Consider the following 25,829-nt stretch of genomic DNA (forward strand, 5'->3'; position numbering starts at 1 on the left):
GATCCTTTGACGAGGATCACCAACGAAGGTGCTCCGACTGCGGGGCCTGTGGACTTTAACACCATAAAGCCATGGCCTCCAGTAAGAAGAGGCCAACTCGGGAGCTCCATGCTGCGGAGTGTTCCGATCGTCCCAACGCCGGAGTTTCGCTCATCCCGACGCGAGGGCTTCAGACATCGGACCGTCGGCAGCTGGCGACTGTGGAAGGTTCAAAGGCCCCGACCACGGGTGAACAAAGGAGGAAGATGACTTTATTACCTTCCATCACAGTGAGGAATGTGGATTCCATGGATGTGGATGTTTATGTTAAATTTTATTTTATGTGGTATGGCTGTATGGCAACTCAAATTTCACTGTACCTTAATTGGTTAAGTGACAATAAATGCGGACTTGAACTTGAATGTAATCAGCAAATAAAGTGAATTATACAGTCAACATTCTGCGTCCTTATAAAAGATAGTCCAGAGTGCTCACTGAAGAGCCAATCTTTTGGAGGAATAATGACAGGGATCTATCCCACACTCTCTGGGAAATTTGTCCCAAGGATTACACTTTCCAATAAATCTTTCTCTCGGAGAAATCTGCCCTGGTGCATCAACATCGAAGATGATACTATCTCAGGGAATGAATAAACAATGGCTGGGGTAATTATTTGCATTGGAGATGGTCTTCTCACAGGTCATCTGAGTCGACCCAACTCTCAGTGTTAGATACAAGTACTCGTGATATTTGAATTGATCATTTGAGATGCAGATTGTGAGAAAGTTGGGAATTTGTGCAGACAATGTGTTCATACAAATCATTACTTTACTTTCAAAACCATTTACAATTGACACTTTTCACAATGATTTAATGACTCCCAAGAATGTCCTCTGCGCTTTACAAAGTGACAACAAAACACCAATAAATGAACTGTCAGAAAAGATTCATACTCTCACCAACTGTTAGGCAGAGCTGCATGAAAAGCTACACAATAATATAAAGCTTTCATTTGTTCCAGTGCACAACATCCTATACAAAGTCTTAAGGGACCTCATTAGTCCTGACTGGTGGTTCTCCAAAGAGATGGACTTTACTGATCCAACTTGAAACATTTCTTGCATTGTGCATTGTCAAGACTGAAGCCCACTGAATGTTACAATCATGAACAAATCCGTGTTGGTTGCAAACTAGCCATCATCATATTGGCTGTTTCCATTTGATCACCTGCTGGGGATTGAAAGGTTTTGGAAAAGAGCTCACCTACTGTCTGCATTAACTAAACACTCGCATGTGTCCACTCGCATGTCTCCTTTATGATTAAAGGTCTTTGAGTTCAATAAGAGAAATTAAACTTCAGACTGATATTCAGATGCAAGTTTTGGCATCCTCTTCTTGGACAGGGCAGTGACTGCATTTGTTGGGAAGAAATTGGCTTTATATCACGCTTTCTTTTAAGTGAAATACAACTCTACAAAGAAGGGAACGCTCAGAAAAAATAGAGTTTTTGCCATCATATGTTTTAACCAGTTCCTTGTTTATGGTTCTGCTTTCTTGACTGTTCTCTGGTACTCTTCTAATTCATTTTTCCTACTCATTGCCTTTTGCAGTTCCTGTTTGATGAGTTGGATCTGCTGCTCCAGTTCTGTTAGCTCGTGGATAACCGACTGCCTGGTTGTCACAAGGGGCTCAGGCTTGCCATTGGAATTGGTGGCAAGAGGCAGCTGCTTACCGAGTGAAGGTGGAACCTCACCCGGGGCGGTTTTCAATTTCATGTCAGGCTGTTGATCATCTTTGAGAATACACTTCTGTTTGTTCCAGCCTGCGTGGGCGGCTGTGTTCCACACAACTTGCTGGTTATTCCTTACATTACACCTGAAAATAAAATAAATTTACTTTGAATCAGAACTAAACCAGAGAGAAAAAAAGACACAGATTGCTGGAGTAACACAGTGGGACAGGCAGCATCTCTGGAGAACATGGACAGGAGACATTTTGTGTTGGGACCCTTCTTCAGACTGATTGCTGTAGTATAACACGGCAGGAGGGGGAAACAGAAAATAGGTGTAGGAGTAGGCCATTCGGCCCTTCGAGTCTGCACCGCCATTCAATATGATCATGGCTGATCATCCAACTCAGTATCCTGTACCTGCCTTCTCTCCATACCCCCTGATACCTTTAGTCACAAGGGCCACATCTAACTCCCTCGTAAATATAGCAGGAGAATGGGATTGAGAGGGAAAACTAGATCAGTCATGATTGAAGGGTGAAGTAGACTCGATAGGTCGAATGGCCTAATTCTGCTCCTGTGACTTAGGAACATAAACAACAATGTTCTACTATCAGTCTACAGAAGGGTCTTGATCTGAAACGTCACCTATCCACATCTTCCAGAGATGCTGCCTGACCTGCTGAGTTACACCAGCCATTTGTGAGATGTAAGCATCTGCAGTTCCTTGTGTCTAAACCAGAGTGACAGGTCCACAAAATATCATCATTTATAATACCACTACATACACATCGTGATGAATACAGAGGCTTCACCTCTCCCAATCTCTGCATTCCCCTCCAGCTTCACAATTCTTTGAAATGTTTGTGTTCCTTCGATTTTGGCCATTGATCATCCTAGTGAATTGCTCCACTTCTATTCAAAGCCCTGAACCCTAGAATACATTCTCTAAACTATCTCTCCTCCTCTATCTCCCTTTGGCTGATGCTTAAAGCCACTAGCTCTTCGTCACAATGTGGCACAAAATCAAATTTTGTCTTGTAATGCAACTGTGAACATTTTGGGACATTTTACCATGGACTGTGTATGTTTTAAGATCAAAGGCAAATATAAAATGATGCAACCACAAGTACCATCTCCTGTAGTGACGTAGTGAAATCCAATTAACTCTACATTATTTCCTTCTGGATGTACAAAACCATTCAATAATATGTTGAAGAAATGTTTAAGAAGGAACTGCAGATGCTGGAAAATCGAAGATAAGACAAAAATGCTGGAGAAACTCAACGGGTGAGGCAGCATCTATGGAGCGAAGGAAATAGGCAACGTTTCGGGTCGAGACCCTTCTTCAGACACTTTTAATATGTTGAAATATGTCCTAGTATTTCTGTCTCAACATAAAAAATGAACGTGGAACAGTAATAGCTGAAAGTTAGAGAAAATGGGGCACTGTTTTTATGAATTCGGAACAGGGCTACACCTCAGAGTTATATAACTTTGAATGGTGCAGATGTGTTTACAAATATGGATATGATTACTAATTTTGGAGAACAGTTTATAGCAATGAAGCTTTGACCTTATCATTTAGAATCTGAGTGGGATCACACAAGACTTGATAAATCTCTGGCATTACATCCCAGTTAGTGCTCCTCTCCATTCACTGTAAGGAATAGTGAAAATGAGCAGGGTGTAAAACTAAAATAATCTCAACAACAGGTCTATATGATTAAAATGGCCCTGTGATATTATCTGCATTGTGTCAACATTATTACATTACATATGGGATTCACTATTTATTCTCCTTGATAAATACATACTTTTTGTAATGGTGACCAGAACTACTGACGGTACTCCAAGTAGTGGCATGACCAAAGTTGTAAAAAGCTGTAATATGGCCTACTGACTCTTATTCTCCATGTCTCAATCGATGAAGGCAACCATACCATCATGCCTTATTTGCCATTCTATGTACTTGTGTTGCTATTTTCAGGGAGCAATGGACTTGAACCCCAAGATCCCATGATACATTAATGCTGTTAAGGGTTTTGGTCTTAACTGTATGCTTTCACGCCTTTAACCTTTCAAAATGCAATATCTCACACTTACGCAACTTAAATTTAATTTGCCATTTCTCCACCCCTATCTGTAACAAATATATATCCTGCTATATCCTAGGACTGCCTTCTTCACTGCCCACAACTCCACTAATTTACTAACCAACTGAAAAACTTACTAACCAATCTATCACAATTTTCATCCAAGTTATTTATATACAAATACCAGAGTTCCCAGCACTGAACATTGTGGTCACAGACGTCCAACCCGACTGATATCACTCCATCACTACACTCTGTCTTTTATGGGTAAACTAATTCTGAATACAAATGACCAAGTCATGATTGTTCTTATGCATCAGTCTACAATGGTCTGGACTTTGTCAAATGCCATACTAAAGTCTATGTAGACACACCAATTGCCCCACCCTCATCGATCACCTTTGTCAACCCTTCAAAAACTGAAGTTAGTTAGACATGCTGTGGACAAAGTGATGCTGACTATTTAGTTCTCTTCCTAATGCGAGTATATCCTATTCCTAAGAATCTTCCATAACAGCTTCTGTATCATTAACGTAAGATTCACCAGCCTATAATGTCCTTGTTTACTGCCGTTTCCCATAAGTAAAGGAACATTGGCTACGCTCCAATCCTCTAGCTCCTTAGACTGTGGCTAGAACTAATACAAGGATATTTATTAAGGTGGATTCCTCTGGGCTTGCTGGGATCTATTCCACGTTACTGAAAGAAGCAAGAGAGATGGCAGGGGCCTCGACAATACTTTACAATAAGCCAGACATCAACTCCTTCTTGATCTCAAACTCCCCCAGCATATTAGTATAGCCCACACTGATCTCACTATCCTCCATGCCCTTCTAGTTGGTGAATACCAATACAAAGTACTAGTTTAGTACCTCACCTTCATCCTCTGACTGTAAACATAAATTCCCCCCTTCATTGTTGAGTGGTCCTATTCTCTTACTAGTTACCTTGGTGTTTCTTAATGAATGTATAAAAAGCCTTTGAATTATTCTTAATCTAAGTTGCCCTTGATTTTCATGGTACCTTTCGCCCCTCCTAATTCCCTGGATGAGTTATTTTCTGCTTTCTTTATAATCCTCAAAGGCCCAATCCTCAAAGGCTCAAAATCAACAACGTTTTATTTTATCTTCCTAAACAGATGTCTAAGGTTCCCTCACATTGCCATCCTTATCGCTCCTCCCTACTGGAACATGCCGGAGTCTGTACTATGATCAGCAGTTCTCTCTATTTTAAGCATTCCAGGCTTAATCATCTGCTTTTCCTGTACACCAAGTACCGTATACTGACTATTTTGATAGATTAGCATTTTTTCATTAGTGAGGCTAAACTGATTGCATCAGATGAACTAATTAATTATTTTAATGACTTTTAAACTTCATCTCCTTACTTTTTGTGCAGTCATGACAATTTTCATTCATATGAGGGAATGTTAGCATGGAAGACACAACCCACACGATTCTGGACAAAGCCATAAAAGAGTAGTGAGGGAAATATTACGTGGTACATCTCCAAAAATTCCCTTTCAGAATTGTTCCTGAAAAATTTAGATACCTTGGAGTCTATGTGACTAGAAAATTCACCTCCCTATTTCAAACAAATTTCCCACCATTAATTACTAAATTAAATGCCTTCATTCAATTTTGGAAAACGCTCCCTATTTCCCTTATAGGTAGAGTAAATGCCATAAAGATGATTTTCCTTCCACAACTCCTATATCTATTTCAATCAATACCGATTTATCTCCCTAAAAGTTAAAAAAAACAACTTGACTTTGTTATCACAAATTTCATTTGGGACTATAAAACCCATAGAATACACAAACGACATTTATGTGAATCTAAAGGTGGCATTGGTGGTTTAGCACTTCCCAATTTCCTTTTTTATTACTGGGCGACTAATATTAAAAACTTAATCTACTGGATGGATGACACATGCCAACAGGTAAACTGGTTAAATATGGAGAGGGAAGATTGTTTGCCTTTTAATATAGGCGTGATTCTTCTTTTCTCCAACACATCTGAATAAATAAATGTATGAGCAAAATCCGATAATACACAGTACCCTACGCATTTGGAAACAGTTGAAATCAAACCTCAAACTGAGAAATTTCACTCTCCTTTTACCAATAGCTAATAATCCCTCGTTTAAACCGTCTACTTTAGATAAGGCGTTTGCACAATGGGAAAACTCAGGAATTAAAATGGTGGGAGATCCTTACGAGAAGGGGATTTTCCTCTTGTTTCAAGAATTACAGGAGAAATATCACATGAAAGCAAGTAATTATTTTTAGATATCTTCAAATCCGAGACTATGTGAAAACATATACACAAGACTGTCACTCTATGGGTCCAAATATACTAGATGAATGCATGAATAGACATGTTGATACAAGCAAGTTAATATCCTACATTTACAATACTCTTTTAATTGCACGCATCCCATCTTCTGAGATGCATAGGCGAGCATGGGAAGATGAATTGGCTTTATTAATTTCAAAAGATAGCTGGGAGGAAAGCCTTCTATACATACACTACTGCTCTCTCAATGTTCGGCACTCCCTGATACATATGAAAATACTGCATAGACTCTACTATTCAAAGACCAAATTAAACAAGATCTTCCCAAATTTCTCTCCTATGTGTGATAAATGTCTCCTCCAAGAAGCGACTATAACCCATTCCTTCACCTCCTGTATAAAGTTACAAACTTCTGGAGGGGAATATTTGATATCTTCTCCAAAATAAAATGGAACCAGATATAAAACTGATCACTTTAGGTATGTCAGGTCCCTGCTTTAAATTAACGATATTCCAAAGAAGTTTCCTCAATTACGGCCTAATAACGGCGAAAAAATTAATATTCAAATTCTGGAAACAGACAACAGTCCCTACAGTGAAGATGTGGATTACTGATATGTCCGATACACTACATTTGGAAAATATTAGGCTTGTCTTTGCGGAAAAAGCAGATCAATTTCTTAAGACATGGTTCCCATTTACTGAAATTCTGCCACAACAGAATGGTTAAACACAAATTTAAACCCGATGCCAGGGATGGGTGAGGGGGGTGGAGGTATATTTCCATCTTCTCTTTTCTTATTTCTTTTCTTTTCTCTTGCACTTCTTTGGTAGCTTAGGGGTCTTTTTCTCGCTTTTTCTTATTTTACTTCTCTTTCTTCATTCTCTTCTTTTTTCTCACTTTTTATCTTTTTTTTCCCTTTTTGTTGATTTAGGTTCTAACGTTAAAAATGAAGCTGTACAATAATTGTATAACTGTTATGTCGATCGCCTTATCCCTGTACAATCGCTTCTAATAAAATGAATTCAGAAAAAAATATATATATATATTAGGTGGTATGGCCAAATGCTTGGACAAAGAGGTGCATGAACATCTAACAGGGCAGAACACTGGGAGGGAGTACTATAGCCTAATTACCAGGCACTGGGTGGCACGATGGCACAGCAGTGCCCATACCTGCATTCAATCCTGACTACGGGGGCTGTCTGTATTTCCCCGGGTACCCCGGTTTCCTCCAAAGACATTCCAAAGACTTACAGGTTTGTAGGTTCATTTTCTTTGGTAAAAATAGTAAATTGTCCTTAGTGTATAGGTGTTAGTGTACAAGGTTTACTGGTCTGCGCGGACTCGGTGGGCTGAAGGGTCTGTTTCCGCACATGTGGTTCCTGGAAGGTTAATCTACATGAAGACACACTAGTGACAAGATTCACTGATATGCTACCTCTACTTCTATTGTAAAACAGGTTCTTACCACTTTTCATTTGTATTATTAAGCATACCTGTTAGAAGGAATTGCAAGGCCCTGGTGCTACTTACATCACCAGGTTTTCTTACCTCTTTTCCAAACGATTCAATTTCTGCTGAAATTCTTCGTCATTGAAAGATGTATTCAAAGCACGATGAAATCTCTGAAAAGCATGAAACCATTTGGTGTCCTGGTTAGAATCTAGGCTTTCTTTCCATGCACTCATGACTCAAATGGCTAGTGTTTATTAGCTCAATCGAATGCCCCCCAATAACTTGATAATGGGCAATTATTTAAATCTGCTGCAATTTTTCTGGTGAAGTTATTCCCACAGTCCTGGTGGGTAGTGAGGAATCCTGCAGAGAACCATTGATATTGGTCCAAGTCTGGGAAGTATGTGACTTGGAAGGTTACATTTTAGCGGCAACATTCCCATCCAACGCCCTACATGATAGAGATGGACAACTGGAAGATAGTGCCAAACAAATCTTAGCAAGTTGTTCCTGTATATTTTGTAGTTGATGCAAATTGAGAGCATACTGCCTGGTTTTGTCATGGCTTGGGTCAGCAAATTGAATGCAGAGGAATGAAGGAGACTACATAGCATGGTGGACATTGCCTGGGACTGACCTCCCCCCATCAACAGAGATCAAAGGAAGGCACTGCCTCAAACAGGCATTCAGTATCATCAAATGCCCACACCACCCTGGCCATGTTCATGATCCACTCCCACCATTGGGAAGAAGGTACAGGAGGCAGCAAACCGTGACTACCCAGTTCAAGAACAGCTTCTTCCCAGCATCCATCAGGCTCTTGAACACTATAAAACACAAACCTCATTAACTATGATCCATTATGGCCTGGGACTCGAGGAGATTATGTGTTCGGCACGGACTAGAAGGGTCGAGATGGCCTGTTTCCGTGCTGTAATTGTTATATGGTTATATGGTTATATGGTGTCTTTGGTTTCTATGGACTTTGATTGTTGCACGCTCATAGTTTTCTTGTACATGGTTATTAATATATATTTTTGATTATTATATTTATCTGTGTTATTGCATTAGGATACAATTGGACATGAATCAGCTGGAAAGTTGTGGGGAGCTGTGGCAGATAGAATGTAATCCAGACAAGTGTGAGGTAATGCACCTTGTAAGTAATATTCTGCTTGGAAACATTGAGTAAATGGCAGGGACCTTCAATAGAGAGAAACGATGATCCACAGCCATCTGAAAATGGTGTCACAGGTGGATAGGGTAATGAAGAAGACATTTAGCATTCCTGTCTTCATAGGCCCAGGCATTGGTTATAACAGTTGGGACATCATGCTGCAACTAAATATAACTTTGGTTAGACTGCACTTGCATTATTGTGGGCATTTCTGGAAGGATGTGCAGGTTTTGGAGAAGGTGCAGAAGAGGGTCACTGAGGTGTTGCTCGGAATGAAGAGCTGGAGTTATAAGGAGAGATTGGATTCTCACTGGAATGTAAAGGTTGAAGGGTGACCATATGTAGGTTTATAAAATTATGAGGGACATAGATAGTCAGTATATTTATCTCAGGGCAGGAGAGTTTAGAGCAAAAGGGCACAGAATTAACCAGAGATGGGAGATATTTAGGAGATCCATGGGGTACGTTTTCCACCCAAAGGGTGATAAATAAAAAGAATGAACTGCAAGAGAAGATGATAGAGGCAGATATAGATACAATGATTTAAAGCTGCTTGGGTATGAAAAACATAGAGAGTATACAGGCCTGATGCAGGTAAATGGTATTAGTGCAGGGAGCATTGCAGTCAGCATGGATGAAGTGGGCCAAAAGAGCCTGTTTCTGTGCTGTATGTTGCTATAATTCTACGCTTCCCACTGCATTAGGGTTAGGGTTGTGCCTTCCAGATGGTGGAAAGGTTTTGGGAAATGATTGAATAGTAAGTAGAGCATGGCCATTGGAGGTCTCTGGTCTCCTCCAGCTGCCACTTCATATTTCCATATCAGAAGACATTAGGGTGCAGCCCCAAACACTTGGGCAAGGTGAGTAATCTCGAAGAACGAGAGGAGCCGATGCTTAGTAAGCGAGTTGCGGAACATAGGGGACTGCCAGGTTCTAAATTTGAGGATGACCAAGGGGCTGGTGTTAGAAAATCATAGATATTTCAGAAGGTGAGGCGGCTGGAAACTGAGGTGGTGATGATGGTGTCAATGAAAGGATCAGAAAACAACAAAGAGAATTTGTTTTAAATGATCCGCAAAGTGCAGGATTAACTCAATAGGTCAGGCAGCATCTCTGGAGGACATGAAAATGAAGCATTCCGGTCGGGATGTCTCGCATTTCCATGTTCCATGACCCGCTGAGTTACTCCATCATTTGTGCCTATTTTTTTGTTAACCAGCCTGTGCAGAGCTTTATGTCTACTTTAAAATGGAGCTATTCTTTAACTGTAAGCCAGTCTGCAAAGTGGGGTTGAGGTTGTACACCATCTGCAAATTTAGGAATAATGTTCAGTGACCACTAGATGCCAATTTCAGAGTTATCAAAGGCTTGGGAGAGTTGAGGCAGAGGCTGCGACAGGGGATGTTCTGGTGGTGGAAATAGTAGATTTGAATGATGTGATTTGACGCCCAAATTGGGTCCAATGTTGGAAACAGTTTGCTGTACTAACATAATTGTATTATGATCAGTGCTTTCAACAGGGGATAGAAAATATATTTGAGGCATCCTAATCAGTAAATGACATGAAAGAGTGGACAAAAACTTCAATAGTGTTACACTAGGTGGAAGGGTGGTGAGTAGTTTGTTGGTGTGCAATTAAATACTAATGAATGTTGGAATAATTGAAATCTTTTCCTTTTAGATTCATGAAGCAATTTGTCTATTTTCTGATGTAGGGTAGGTAAAGTCACCACTAGTCTGTGCTTCGTTGATGATTTGTTAACTATGGTTTATAACATATCCATGGTTTATTATTATGTTTGGGTATCAAAAGAATAATTCATAAAACAATTACTGCAGAGAATCTTCAGCTTGATTCTGTAAGTTGTTGGATTTTATCCAGCCCTTTGATCCAGCTATATCAATTCTGATTTCTACTTTGGAAACAAACATAAGGGCTGAACATTTTTTTTTTGATCAGCTGTAGTAGTTTCAAGGGAAATTACAGACATGCTTGCATAGAAATTCATTACTTGTTAGCAGTTATATTCCACTGATAAAATTCCGTTCCTTCAAAGTCAATGGCAGAATACCACATGCAGAAGCCAATATTTGGCACACACAGTGCTATTGACCATGAACCAATTTCTGGCCAGCTGTATATACATTGGAACATACCTGGCTTGTGTGGAGCCAGTACTTCAATCTTGGCTTCTTCTTGATCCGTGGAAGTACCAGTCGAAAGATGATGTGCTCGCCAACTGTTGCAAAAAGGGAACCAGCAACACCAATGCAGAGCATCACAAAGAGCCCCGAGAAATGCTTGATACCCATTTGTAAAGTCTGCGGATAGAGAGAAAATAGCACCATTATATGCCCAACCTCAGCTTAGTTATATATAAGAGATTTGCCATTGGGTGCTAATTTTCTGCCCTTGAAATACACCAACACAGGTATCTCTTTTGTACAAAGCTTTAGATATAGAGGTAGCTGCTTAACAATATGTGACTGAAATAGTAGTGGGCTAAATTTAATTTCAGAGGATTGTGTAGAATGTGATCATATGTGATAATAACATGTGATTGGTCCCATCCCTATAGTTATCTGGTTGTTCCTGTTGCCTCGGAGCTTCAGTGGCCCTGGTTCATACCTGTTCTCCAGTTCTGTCTGTGTGGAGTTTGCATGTTCTCCTATGACACAGTGGGTTTTCTCTGAATGCTTCAGTTTCCTCTCATGTCCCAAGTACATACAAGGTGGGAAGTTAATTGTGTAGGTGAGTGGTTGAATATGGGGCTGCTAAATCGGGAAGTAAAATGTGAACCGTGTAAATGGGGTCCTGATGGTCGGGATTAATGTGGTGAGCTGCAGGGCCTATTTCTGTACTGTTGGACTCTATGATTCCATGAAGTGTTTCCCCAGTTAGTCAGGCAGCAGAGTCTGCACAACCATAATGGAATGCAGTAAGAGGAAAACAGAGATGGAAAGAATAGAATCAGAACTAAATACAATACAGATTTAGTCAGACAAGTTGAACAAAAGATACAATATGGAGAAAGACGGGATGTGAAGGGAATCGACCCGAAACATCGCCTATTACTTTTCTCCAGAGAAGCTGCCCGACCCGCTGAGTTACTCCAGCATTTTGTGTCTAGTCACGTGTAAAATATGGCCTTGTTAAACGAAAATGGTTGGCAAAGAGAGATCTTTTCAGGTCATCCAGACATTCCTGAATACAGCCAATGACTTATGTGGAAACACAAACACTGTTGCAACGCAGGAAATACTGTAGTCAATTTGTGACAGAAGTTTCAGGAAACACTGATGATGTTATCATCTGTTTTGGTGACGTTTACTTGAGGGATTAATATTGGTAAGTATGCTGAAGATACCTCCTCTATTCTGTGAAATCGCACCCTGGATCTTGCAAGTCCACTAAAGTTAGATCTGTTTTAAGTCTCATTCAAAGGACTTGGCTCTTGGTGAATTGCTTTTCACTTTGATTGCAAGTATTTGGCTACTCAGTGTCAAGGCAAGTTCACCACATTTTGATACATCTCTAATATGTGGTTGCTGGGACCATAACGTGCTAGAACATGTGAGTTAGAGGCGAGCAGCCCAAACTCATCAATGTCATCTATATTAACAACAGACAGACTCAAGAAACTAAATAGCCTCTGTCAGTCACTCTGCCCTGTTTTCAGGAGTCCATTTGATTCTGAATTTTTTTACTCTACTTTTGAGAGATCGGGTTTACATTGGTAGGGGTAAGATGCAGTTATATCCGGGGAATAAATGTGAATCATCAAAACATAAGAAAATGCACGAATTGCCTATAAAGGGATCAAAATGGGCACAAAAGTACTTTGTGAAAAATCCATTTTGAACCAATGTCTTGGATTATTTTAGTCAATGTAAACTCTAAATGTCTTGCTGTTCTGGTGGGTTTCTTGGTTGCATTTTTCCCTCGATACCAAAGGTGGCAGCAAAGGCTCTCTTTATTGGCTCCATCTGCACAGTATTTTTCATGACCGCTATTAATTGATGCGGAGATGCGATAAAGTCAAAGAATGGAAAGAAATAGACAGTTAGCTCAAGTCAGTGGTGCAATAGATTTTAATGTTGTATTTTACATTGATAATGGATCGAGTTTTAAGTACGTCTGCAATGTCACCTGCCATTGATGAAAGTAAATGCATGGCATAAAACATGGGGAAAGTTTGGCTGCATATGCAGTGGACAATAAAATTACCCTCACAATATTTGACACATAAGTACATCATAGCTCCTGCTCCTAGGATCAGGATCCACATCCAAAACCTTCCCACATAACTTTTGTTCAAAATAGTGTAAAAATAGGCCCAGGTATGTTTTTCATACAAAATAAAATAAGATATTTTTTTCTGGAGGTGCAGGAGGTTGATGGAGGAGCGGGGAGAGGTTGCCATTTTAAACAATTTAAGTGAGACCTAGTTTGAATTTGCTGTTATTCAAAATGTAATTTTAAGGCATCATTATGAGTGTCATCAAAATACTGAAAACAACAGTTAGCTTTGCAGATCAATGACCTTAAATGAAGATAATTCTGTCTGATCTACTGAGTATTTCTAACATTTTCTATTTAAATGTTCCAACAACCACACTTTTGAAAAACCTTTAGGCTTGCCTGACAAATTGTTTTTAAATATGTCATGCCTGATGTGCATAAACATAGCAGCATAAGAAATAGAAGTTGATTGGGAACATGAACTAATGATAAAGATCCCGAAAGATAGATGGGAAAAGTATCTGATGAACACACATAATTGTTCCATTAATGCAAGACATAATTTAATTCAATTTAAACTATTACACAGACTATATTATTCAAAAACGAGGTTGAATAAATTCTACCCAAACGTCTCTCCCAGATGCGATAAATGTTTATTTCAAAATGCTAATATAACACATTCATTTGTAGGATGTACAAAGTTGAATAAATTTTGGAGCGATATATTTGATATATTTACAAAGCTTTTCAAGTCAAGAATAGAACCGAATACGGAATGGATTATATTTGGAATAATAGTAGAAGATATCAATTTAAATAAAGACCAAAAAGTTTTTTTTAATTATGGATTAATAATTGGAAAGAAATTGATACTTAAATTTTGGAAAAATACAGCTATACCAACTATTAAAATGTGGATTAGGAATATGATGGACATAGCACGCCTTGAAGAAATGAGACTCTGACTAATAGATAAATATGACCAATTCTTAAGGAGTTGGTCTCCTTTCATCGACTTTTTGGAATCATGTGATGCAGCAGTATCGTAAAGATTACTGATTTCAGGTCAGGTCGTGGATAGATCTACATCTCCGAATAAAGATTTGAAAATTTCTTTTTTAAGGGTCTTTCTCTCCTATTTCTACTTTCTACTTTTTCTTTTCTTATATACACACTTCACGTTTTTCTATTTTCTACTATCTATTTTTCCTCTTTTTCTTCTCTCTATTTTTTTTCTTGTCTTTCTTACTTTAAAAAAAAACATAAAACTAGAGGTTGTACATAGAATGTATTACGTTATGACATAGTTGACACCTAAAATTAGGTAACACTGTATTGTTTTGTATTGTATTAACTTCTAATAAAATAAATTTTAAAAAAAATAAAAAAAGGAGTAATGATCCTTCAAAAAAAAAAATAAAAAAAAAAAAAATAGAAGAAGGAGTGGCCATCTGTTCCCTCACACCTCCTCCACCATTTAATAAGATGTCGACTGATCCTTTACCTCAGCACCATTTTGCACTAGCCCTGTATATAGAGCATAGAACAAAATTACAGCAAAGGATCAGGCCCTTCGGCCCACAATGTTTGTGCCAAAGACGATGCCAGGTTATTATAATCTCTTTTGCCTGCATGTGATCCACAAAATCCTTAATTCAGTCCAAACCTCATAATCACTTCACTTCGTTGAAGTACTCCACCTTAAATTTTTATTCCACTGTTCATGCTTTGTGGCTTCATTATGCACCACCTACTGTATTTCAATCATAGACTCATCAAAGTTACTCTCGAGTCATCTTTCAAACCACCTATCATGATCACCTGCAATTTTCAAAATCATACAGAATCATACCTCCAAATTCCCTACCCAACACTGCTGTGGCAGAACCTTCACTACAAAACTTCAAGGGTACAAGATAGTAGCTCCCCAGCACCTTCTTATGGGAAATTCAGGGATGGGCATTAAATGTTGTTCTGCCAGTGAAGTCTATATTTCGTGAATGTTAAAAATGTCTTAACTTTATGGAAGAGTGTATAATAACTAGTAGTCAGTGAGATCCAATTTTACAATCTTCCAGGATTGTATTTCTATGGATTTTAATAATGAAACACTCTCTATAGAGCCATTATTAATGGGAAAGTGTAGCCACTGGGCTGTTTGATTATTTTACTCTATTACTAAATGATCCTGCACCTATATTACTGACAAACCTTCAAGATATAGAGATGCACTATATCTTCAAGTGCTTTGCAGCCAGGTACTTGTTTTTGATTTATAACTAATGTTGTAAGATGAAATGAATAACGCAAACAACTTGTGCATGGCAAGCCCCCATAAGTATATGAGATAATTTGTACTTTTGGAGTCAGAAAGTGATGGATGTGGGCTGGCAAATCTGGAGGAATCGACTTCCTTACAGAGTGTCATGGGACAACTTCCATTCACTGGGACAAGTAGAGGGGGGAGATTAATTTCTCAACTGAAAAGTGCTACATCCAGTAATACAGGAGCTCTCCACTGAATTGTGAGTCCAAGTTGTATGTTCTCATCTCTGTGGTGAGGGTGTGGTAGCCACATTTTTAAAATTTGGGCAATCTAAATTGATTTCCAATTGCAGCCTGATTAAGCTTAGTAAAACTGTGTCTGTAGTTACCTGCCGTACATTGGTAGTGAGTGCTGTGTAATTAACTTTGAAACATGCCTGTTTCACCACAAAATGTCTGTGCTGGCATGAAGTTCAGCCTGTGTCTGTCAGTAATGCCAGCAGTTCATAAATATCTTGCAGTTCTTTAGGTTTAATTCGGGTTGGCTGAGTACCATTTAATGGGCTGTGATGGATCAGACCTCACTTTATTCTAAGTTTAAATCTACAGTACACTTTACGGGCATCAGAAATATCAGACACTGTGTTCGGATACTTGGACCTGTGAAGGCACTCCAAACCCTTTTGGTTTGTTAAGAACATAAGCAATTGACGCTGGGGTCGACAACACTGACTGAGGCAGTTCATGGTTGATTTATTCTTCACTCATTTTTGGGACGTTACAATTGCTTTCCAGTGTGAGCATTTATGGTCCATCCCTAATAGCCCTGGAGAAGCTGGTGGCAAGCTGCCTTCATGAACCAATACAGTCCATCTGTGAAGGTACTCTTGCATTACTGTTGGAAAACATTTGTGTGATTTAAACCCAATTATAATAAAGAAATAGCCATATATTTCCAAGTTAGAACAGTGCCTGACTTGGGGGACGAACGTGCAGATGGTGTGCATCTACCAACTTGCAGATCATAGCTCATAATGTTACCTTTCTTTATCTACATAAAAGATGCTAGCATTGTTTGCTACCCTTATCCTTCTTAGTGACGGAGGACATCATTTGGAAGTGCTATTAGAATAGGTGAAGAGAGTAACTGTCGTGCGCTTCATAGATTGTGCAGTTTATGTTTCCCCCACAGATGCTGTTTGACACTGAGTTCCTTCAGCTTGTTTTGTTTTGTTCCTGAATCCAATATCTGTCTTCTATTGTGTTACCAACCAAGTGGACAGCTTCCAGTCAGACACCATGGGTATTACTGGAGCTGCACTCATCCAGACGAGTGGAGACAATTCCTATGATTGTACATGGTGGGAAAGACATGATGGTTAGAAGATGACTCACTCTTCACAGTATACCCTGTATACTGAAGAAGGTCTGAAAAAGGGTCTCGACCCAAAAAAACACCTATTCCTTTTCTCCGGAGATGCTATCTGAAGTCGAAACGTCACCCATTCCTTCTAACCTGAGATGCTGCCTGTCCCGCTGAGTTACTCCAGCATTTTGTGTCTATCTTTGGTGTAAACCAGCATCTGCAGTTCCTTCCGACACATGCTGTATAACCTGCTGAGTTACTCCAGCTTTTTGTGTCTATCTTCAGTTTAAACCAGCATCTTTCCTACACAGTATACGCTGCCTCTGACCTAGTCTTGTAGCCACACTAGCTATGTATTTGGTCCATTTAAGCCACTGGTGATCTTCTAGGATGTTGACAGTGGAGGGATTTACTATGGTGTTACTGAATGTTCAGGGTAGGTGCTTGGACTATCTCTTGTTGGAGATGGCCATTACCAGGCATTTTTGAGACGTGAATGTTACTTGCTGCACGTAGACATGGTTGCTAATTAGCTGAGAAGTTGTGAATAGAATTTAATATTGTGCAATCATTTCCACTTCTGACCAAGTATAGGGAGGTCATGCATAGAAGGCCTGGGGCAAAGATACTGACTTCTAATAACCACATTGATCTTTTTCTGTGAGTCCAAGCATAGAGAGTTTTCAATTTGGTACCCAATGACTTCAAGTTCTATGGAGCTTTTCAATGCCACACTGCATGTTCAGAGAAAATGTCAGCACTCAATATATTTACCAGCCGCACTGCCCCAGTCCTCTGTGATAGTAAATTCCACATACTTACAGTCGTCTGTGAAAATGTTCGACATCTCAACCTGAAACTGTAGGTGTTCAGCTTCAGAAAACAGTATCCAGCCATTTCCCCTGTCACTCAATGGGCTCTCTTGGCTTCTCCTTCCTTTCTATGCTACCATAAGAACCTCACCTTTTAAAGCTGAATCTTTCAGAAATGTTAAAATTAATTGAACCAAAGCATCAAAGTAAACATTTTTGGAGCCAGCTACCCCCTGGAGATAACATTGACACCATAAGAACTTATTTTTCTCTTTCAACAATTTTTTTTAACATTCACTGCACTAATGAATATTTTGGGGAAAATTGGCACATTTATTTAATTCTTACTCTAATTATTTTGTACCCCAACAATTAAAATTACAAATAGATACATTAACATGATAAAGTTTCTAAGTAACATGTTAAGGTTTTAAGCACCTTTATACTTCATAATTTGGTGAAAGTCAACATGATTTATGGAAAGGAAATCATGTTTGACAAATTCATTAAAGTTTTGGAGTAACTCAACAGTTACTCCAAAACTTGAAGACTTGGCAGCATCTTTGAAGAAGATGGATAGGTGATGTTTCGGGTCAGGACCATTCTTTAGTCTGATTAAGGGACCCAACCTGTAACCTCGCTGAGTTACCCCTGCACTTTGTGCAATTTTTGGTAAACCAGCATCTGCAGTTCCTTGTGTCTCCAGATATGGGGGAACAAATGTATTTAATATATTTGGATTTTCAGAAGGGTTTCAATAAAGTGCGACTGAAGAGGATATTGAACAAAATGACATTGGGGGTAATATACTGATGTGGACTGGGAATGATTTAACAAATAGATCATCTTCAGTTTGAGAAGCTGTGACTTATGGTATGTAACAGGGATTTGTGCTGTTTGAGCATCTCATGGGATTTGAGAGATGTCATGGCAGATAAGAAAATGAGAGATGTCATGGCAGAAGGAATACAATTTATTTTTAAAAATGTGGTCATCACCTTTAGTACAAAAATAGTAAAGTGTTTTTTTCAGTGAAAGACTGAAAGATATTGGCAATCCGTGGAACCTAGATGTCCTTGTTCACAAATCATATCAAAGTTAACATGCAGGAATAACAAGCAATTTGAAAAGGGAATGATTCTGTTGGACATTAAAGCAAGAGGATTTGAATAAGAACAGTGATCTTACTGAAGTCCTGGTGGGTTTATACTGGGAGATTTACCAGTGCAAGTATGAGTCTTATCTTGTCCTTCTCCCCAAAGATACACACAAAATGCTGGAGTAACTCCAATTTGAATATTGAACATCTCATGGGATTTGGTGATAGGACATGAAAGTGGCTGTGAGTAAGGGATTATTGAATGGGAAGTGAATGGCCTATTCCAGCCTCTATTACTCCTGTTCTTCCACTTAATCATAGACTAATACATTTGGACACAGTTCAACCAAAGTTTCCCTTTAATCAAGAGTCGAGTTAAAAATGTTTTATTGTCATATGTCCCAGACAGACAATGAAATTCTCACTTGCAGCAGCACAATAGAATATGTACACACAATACCAAATGGTGCTTCATGGCAGTAAACATTGCCACTACTTTGGGCTTCTTTCAGTGGAGCAGAATGTGCAGGGAATGTTTAATTAACCCATACAGCATTATCGTGTGATTTCTAGGTGTGCGATTTACCTTTGGGAATCTACCGAGCAACACGAAACTGTTGCTCAGCAGTTTGCTCGAATTGGGAATTGGAAACATGCTGTCTACAGAGAAAAGCAATGCAGCTCACGTGCTTATATGCAATCCATTCTCTCCTCTGACAGAAGGTCATGGTTTCAATATCCAGTTCAAGGACTGGAGCACAAAATCTAGGTTATCTAGGACTTCAGCGCTGTACAGGAAGAGCACTGTCTCGGTTAGAGGAGATATCTTACAAATAAGGTTTTAAACTGCTCTCTCAGGTGAATGCACAAAATCTTATGGGACCATCACAAAGAAGTACAGGTGAGATTTTGCCGGTACCCAGAGACATATTAATCCCACAAGCAACATCTCTGAAACAGATGATATAGTTCTTGTCATACAAGTGTGTGTAAGCTGGCTGCTGCCTCTCCTATATTGCAATGGTGACTGTGCCTCATGAGTGTTTGATAGGCTTTCAAATACCAAAGTAATTGGGAATGAGCACTTTGAAGCTGTAGATAAAACATTGGGATAACCTGAGCTCTCCCAAAATATCAACCAATCCTTTCTCTTTTATTCCTTCAAAATATTGCTACTCCCCTTTATCAAAATCAGTTAAAGTACCTTCCTAACTGTTCCTGTTTGCGATAACACTCCTTTATGCACAGTAACCCCATAACCTCACATTAACAAGTAATCTGTGATCGAATACAATTAAACTGATTTGCTTATTCCACAATAAATTAAAAATTAACTCAGAATGCCAAGAGCATCTTTTATTTTGCAAGTGCACACCCCTTGCATCTGTTTTGCACTGGGATATGTGATGCAAAGGAAGTTTGCTGTTAGCATTATTAATAAGGTATTTGAACCAAAAAGGCATAAATAGAAAAAAATTGAGTATGATCTGATAGCCATAAACACAAAAGATCAAAACCATGTTCGTAATATACAGTGATGTTTGACTTTTAGTAAAGAGAGGCAGGAAGGAAAAGATGGCGGTGTAACACCATCTTAATAAGAGATAGATTAACTACAGTTGTGAGGATCAGAAGATTCTGTTCATTTTGATGAACTGGTAAAAACAGCAAGACAGACCTGCCGGAGTTGTATGTGGACCCTCAAGCAGTAGTCATACTGAGTGAAAGAAGGCACATAGAAAGGGTAATAGAAGATGTTAATCTTCATGGGATAATCAAGTTGGGAAGGGTAGCTTTGAGAACAAATTCATAGAGTGGACGGGATTGTTTCCCAGAGCAAAACATAGGAGAGCCAAATTAGGAGCAGGTTATCTTGGATCTGGTAATGTCATGAGGCAAATTGAATAAATTAACTTGAAGTTCAAAGTTTTCTAGGAAGTAATGATCATGGCATAATAGAAACCTAAACACTGTTTGAGAGTGAGAAATTTGGGTAAGAAAAAACCCCTTTAACTTAAATAAAGGGAATTGCGATGGAATGAATATAAAGCCTGCTAGAATAGACAGGGCAGAACGGTTAGCAGGAAAGACAGTGAACAGGTTGCAGCAATAATTTAAGTGGGTAATTCACAGCTCTTCGTAAAATATATTTCCCAGCAATGTGGAAAGATTATGAGTGTGTGATAAAACTTCCATGGCTAAACAAGGAAGTTAAAGGGAGTTGAAAGATAAATCATTTAAGAAGGTGAAAGTTAGAGGTGGATCCAAATACTTGGATAGATTCAGAATCCAGGAAAGGACATAAAAGATGATATTGAGAAAATAAACTGTGAAGGCAAACCAAAGAGGGATATAAAAGATGGAAAACAAGAGCTCTTTAAGGCTCTAACAAAGAAGAGAGAGCAAGGCTCATTGGTGATAGACAACGAAGCTGGGAATTAGTTGAAGACAAAGAAACAGCAGAGGAATTATACAGATATTTTGCATCAGTCATTATGATAGAAGATGCTACAACCGTTGGTACTGAATAATGCTAGTGAGGAATTAAATACCATCATCACAAGAAGGTTGATATTAAGGCAAATTACCTGGGCTAAAAGGGCTAAATTAACAGGGGTAAGTCCCCTGCTCCAGATGACTTGCACCCAATGTTCATTAAAGAATGACAGTCGAGATAGTGGATGATTTGTTTATAAATTTTGGAAATGTAACAGACTCATTGAGAAACTGCCAGAGTGATATTCCTATTTTAAAAATGGATGGAATTAAAAAGTGTGTATCTATGGGCTGATTAGCCTAACATTTGTTGTTTGAATTAATTATTAAGGAACTAATAGCGGCACATTTGGAAAATTATAATCTAATTCAGCAGAGTTGACATGACTTCATTAGAGAGAAATTGTGAAGAGTAAATTGATTCACGTTTTTTGAAGAAGTCTCAACCAGAGTGGGAACCAGCACATGAACTGTATTAGACTTTTAGAAGGCCTTCAACAACATGTCTTATAAAAGGTTATGCCGCAAGATAAGAGACAATTATGTTGGAGGTAATATATTAGCAAGGTGAAAGGACTGACTAACAAACAGGAAACGACGAGTAGGAATAAAGGGGCTATTTTCACAGACTGGCAATCTGTAACCAATTTGCAACTAATTTTCTAATTAATCCAGTACAATTAACAACAACTAAATAAATATTGAGGGCTAATACTAGTAGCTTCATATTTAGATGAGGATTACTTTAAATGCCTGATTCTTCTGCAGTGAATAATTCAATTGATCATAGTTACCATCAAATGATCAATCTCAATAAATTGCAGTGACAATCCTGTACTGTAATTCATATTTAATGCATTAGTTTGATCCAACAGAGATGACTGTCAACTTAGAGATATCACTATTGTGTTCAGCAAATAATTCATCAGATATATATTGAATGAGAATTGGCAGCTTCCAGTTTGATTGTATGAAAACTTCTAATTTACAGGACAGTGGTGTCAAGCACTACTGGGCTGAAAAGGAATGTATAATAGAATTGATTACATTAATTATAGAAATACAAAATCAATATTGTGAACCTGGAGACCATTCAATACATCAAAGCTGTGTTACCTTTTTGCAAAGTTAAAATGATTTGCCGTTATTCCCCGGCTCTTTTCCCCACAACCCTGCAAACTTTTGTCTTCAAGCACGTGTCCAATTCTGTTTTGAAAGCCAGAATCAAATTTTTTTCCACTCCCATTCAGGCAGTGAAATGCAGAGCACAACCGTTGGCTAAGTGAAAAATCTTTTCCTCATGTCTCCTGTGGTTCTTTATTATAGCTCCTTAAATTTGAATCCTTTGGTTCCTGCCCTCTCCAGAAATACAACAGCTTATCTTTATTAATTTTGTCGACACCTTGAATACTTGTATTGAAACATCTCTCTGATGCAATAGACTAGAGGTAACAAAACTTGGGGTCACAAACAAGAGAAATAGACAAATGTTCCAAGTCTCCAAAATTGTCCCAATTCAGAAAATTGACTAACTGCATCACAGTGGGGTGGCACAATGGCACAGTGGTAGTGCTGCTGCCTCACAGCACCAGAGACTTGGGTTTGATCTTAACCTCAGGTGATATCTGTGCGGAGTTTGCACGTTCTTCCTGTGACCTCATGGGTTTTCTCGAGGTGCTCTGGTTTCCTCCCACATCCCAAAGGTATGCAGGTTAGTAGGTTGGCTTCTGTAATACAAATTGGCCACAGCTTGCAGGATAGAGTTAGTGTATGGATGATCAATGGGCGGTGTGGGCTCGGTGATCCAAAGGGCCTGCTTCAGCGTTGTATCTCTAAAAGGTTAAGGGTGGTGATCAAAGGTCTAAATGGATGAGATGTTGTGGTGGCTGGTTCAATGCTCCTTCATTTTTTATGCACAACTTTGTCAATTTGAGAGTTGCTGAAGTGTCCACATGGTGAGAAATATTGAGGATCAATGCATTCCTGGTACGTAGCTGTTTTTAGCCCTAAGTAAATATGGGGATTTTGAAATTCCACTGTACTTTTTAGGAAATGAAAATGGCTGGGGCAATGTAGAGAAATCCAAGCTAACACAAGGACTCTCTTCTCAATCCAGAAAAAAAGTACCACCATCAAATCTAAATTATATTTGGATCATATACAGGAAGGAAAAACAACTGAGATTAAAGAACAGAGGTAATGAAAATAAGCAAAAAATTAAATGAACAAATATTTTAACATCTCTTCTGAGGCAACGAGACTCTACACTTGTGAGATTAGTATTTTCAGCTTGTTTAGCAGTGATAGTCACATTTATAGACCACACCTGGAGTATTGCGTACAGTTTTGGTCTCCAAATCTGAGGAAGGACATTATTGCCATAGAGGGAGTGCAGAGAAGGTTCACCAGACTGATTCCTGGGATGTCAGGACTGTCTTATGAAGAAAGACTGAATAGACTTGGTTTATACTCTCTAGAATTTAGGAGATTGAGAGGGGATCTTATAGAAACTTACAAAATTCTTAAGGGGTTGGACAGGCTAGATGCAGGAAGATTGCTCCCGATGTTGGGGAAGTCCAGGACAAGGGGTCACAGCTTAAGGATGAGGGGGAAATCCTTTAAAACCGAGATGAGAAGAACTTTTTTCACACAGAGAGTGGTGAATCTCTGGAACTCCCTGCCACAGAGGGTAGTCGAGGCCAGTTCATTGGCTATATTTAAGAGGGAGTTAGATGTGGCCCTTGTGGCTAAGGGGATCAGAGGGTATGGAGAGAAGGCAGGTACGGGATACTGAGTTGGATGATCAGCCATGATCATATTGAATGGCGGTGCAGGCTCGAAGGGCCGAATGGCCTACTCCTGCACCTAATTTCTATGTTTCTATATGTTTCTATAGCATCAACAAGTTACTTTTTTCAAGTTTACATTATTTCAAACTGTTGTGGATAAGTGATCAAGTCTGTCAGATAGGATGTAACAGCGCACCCTGGTCAGGAGGATTTATCATTGAAGATTGATTCTGCTTAAGAAACACACTTTAGGGAAGGAAATCTAATGTCATAAGAATGCGGGAGATTGAAGCAGGAGGAGGCAATGCCACCCCTCGTATCTGCACCACCATTCACAGAGACCTTGGCTGATATTTTACCTCAGCACCTTTAAGCCTTGATTCCCTCAATATCTAAAAATCTACTGATATCTGCCTTCACACAGAGAGTTGTGAGTCTGTGGAATTCTCTGCCTCAGAAGGCGGTGGAGGCTGGTTCTCTGGATACTTTCAATAGAGAGCTAGATAGGGCTCTTAAAGATAGCGGAGTCAGGGGATATGGGGAGAAGGCAGGAACGGGGTACTGATTGTGGATGATCAGCCATGATCACATTGAATGGCGGTGCTGGCTCGAAGGGTCGAATGGCCTACTCCTGCACCTATTGTCTATTTTTAATCAGTGACTGAGCCTTCACACCCTGTTGGGTAAATAATTCCAAATAGTCACTATTCCTGGGTGATGAAATCTGATTTGTCCTGATCTTTTCTTGCTTCCAGTTCCTCCTCCCTTTTAATCAGTCTGAAGAACGTTCCACTCAAATCATCACCTATCCATTTTCTCCAGAAATGCTGCCTGACCTGTTGAGTTCCCCCAGCACTTTGAGTCTATCTTTGGTATAAACCAGCAGCCACAGTGTATTTTTATTGCATTGACAAAGTTATGTCTCTTCTCAGGCTGTGGAGGCCAATGGAAATTTTTAAGGCAAAGATTGACTGATTCTTGATTACTACGGGGTTATGGGGAAAAGTCAGGAGAATGGGTTGAGAGGGAAAGATAGATCAGCTATGATTGAATGGCAGAGAAGACTTGATGGGCCGAATGGCTTAGATCTACTATCACGTAGAAACATTAATTTATGAACTTATACATTTGCCCACTTGCAATAACGATCAGCATACCATATGCCTTCATAATAGGTCAACAAATCAACATATCAACTTAATATACAAGGATACACATTTCTTTCAGAACATTAATCGAAGACTTACAATATCTCTCCCTTTAAGAAATAACTGTTTTTCAGTTTTTTCTCTCAAATTGGATGATCACATTTTTCCAAATGATATAAAATCCGCTATGTTCTTACCCACTCACTTGGTCTTTCTATGCCCCTGAGGTCTCTATCCATTCTCTTCATGGTCTCTATTATCACCAAGTTTTATCCTCGGCCAGTCTGACCCCGAACTAACTCCATAGCAACAGCTTAATGATCAACTCTTAACCATCCTCTGAAAGAACTAATCACCAGGGTTCAAAGGAAATTATGGATGGGCAATAACGCTTGACCTGGCATGCAAGATCTATAACTCTTGGATGAACAATGGAAAGGGAACTCCAGCCATTTCCGATCAAATCAAAGAAGTTCAAAATAGAGGTTCAAAATAGATGAAAAACAAAATATAATGACTGCCACAGGTATTCTGATTAGAACAACCCATTCATTAATAATTAATAATGCTTCTTGAATACAAATGCAGCTTTTAATCTTGAAAATACTACTTACCTCAGTCACTGTGAAGCTTCTTTTGCCACATGGTACCACTTTATACCATTTGTCATGCAACACGTCCATAAACCCATCAGACTTGTATTGGCTAATTAATTCCGAAATGTTTGGTGTCAATGGGGAATTCTGCAAAAGGCCAATTCCATAGCCTAGAAATAAGAATCACGAAGGAAAGCAGAAAAATTAGTTTGCTATCTGATTTCTGGTGCTGCAAGTGAATTGCTAAAAGATATTACTAAAATAAATCAATAATG

General features: G+C 39.0%; 1 protein-coding gene across 1 annotated transcript in view; it reads right to left on the bottom strand.

Annotated features, from left to right (window-relative positions):
* Positions 1-789: 789 nt before the first annotated feature.
* Positions 790-25,829, bottom strand: part of grin3a (glutamate ionotropic receptor NMDA type subunit 3A) — a 163,767-nt gene continuing 138,727 nt past the window's right edge. The window contains exons 6-9 of the mRNA XM_033018209.1: positions 25,573-25,724; positions 10,895-11,059; positions 7,657-7,730; positions 790-1,854 (exon numbers count right to left, since the gene is read on the bottom strand). Coding sequence (XP_032874100.1) covers positions 1,518-1,854; positions 7,657-7,730; positions 10,895-11,059; positions 25,573-25,724 — 728 coding nt within the window. The 3' untranslated portion in view covers positions 790-1,517. The remainder of the gene's footprint in view (positions 1,855-7,656; positions 7,731-10,894; positions 11,060-25,572; positions 25,725-25,829) is intronic.

Source organism: Amblyraja radiata, chromosome 3 (genome assembly GCF_010909765.2).
Source record: "Amblyraja radiata isolate CabotCenter1 chromosome 3, sAmbRad1.1.pri, whole genome shotgun sequence".
Taxonomy (NCBI): domain Eukaryota; kingdom Metazoa; phylum Chordata; class Chondrichthyes; order Rajiformes; family Rajidae; genus Amblyraja; species Amblyraja radiata.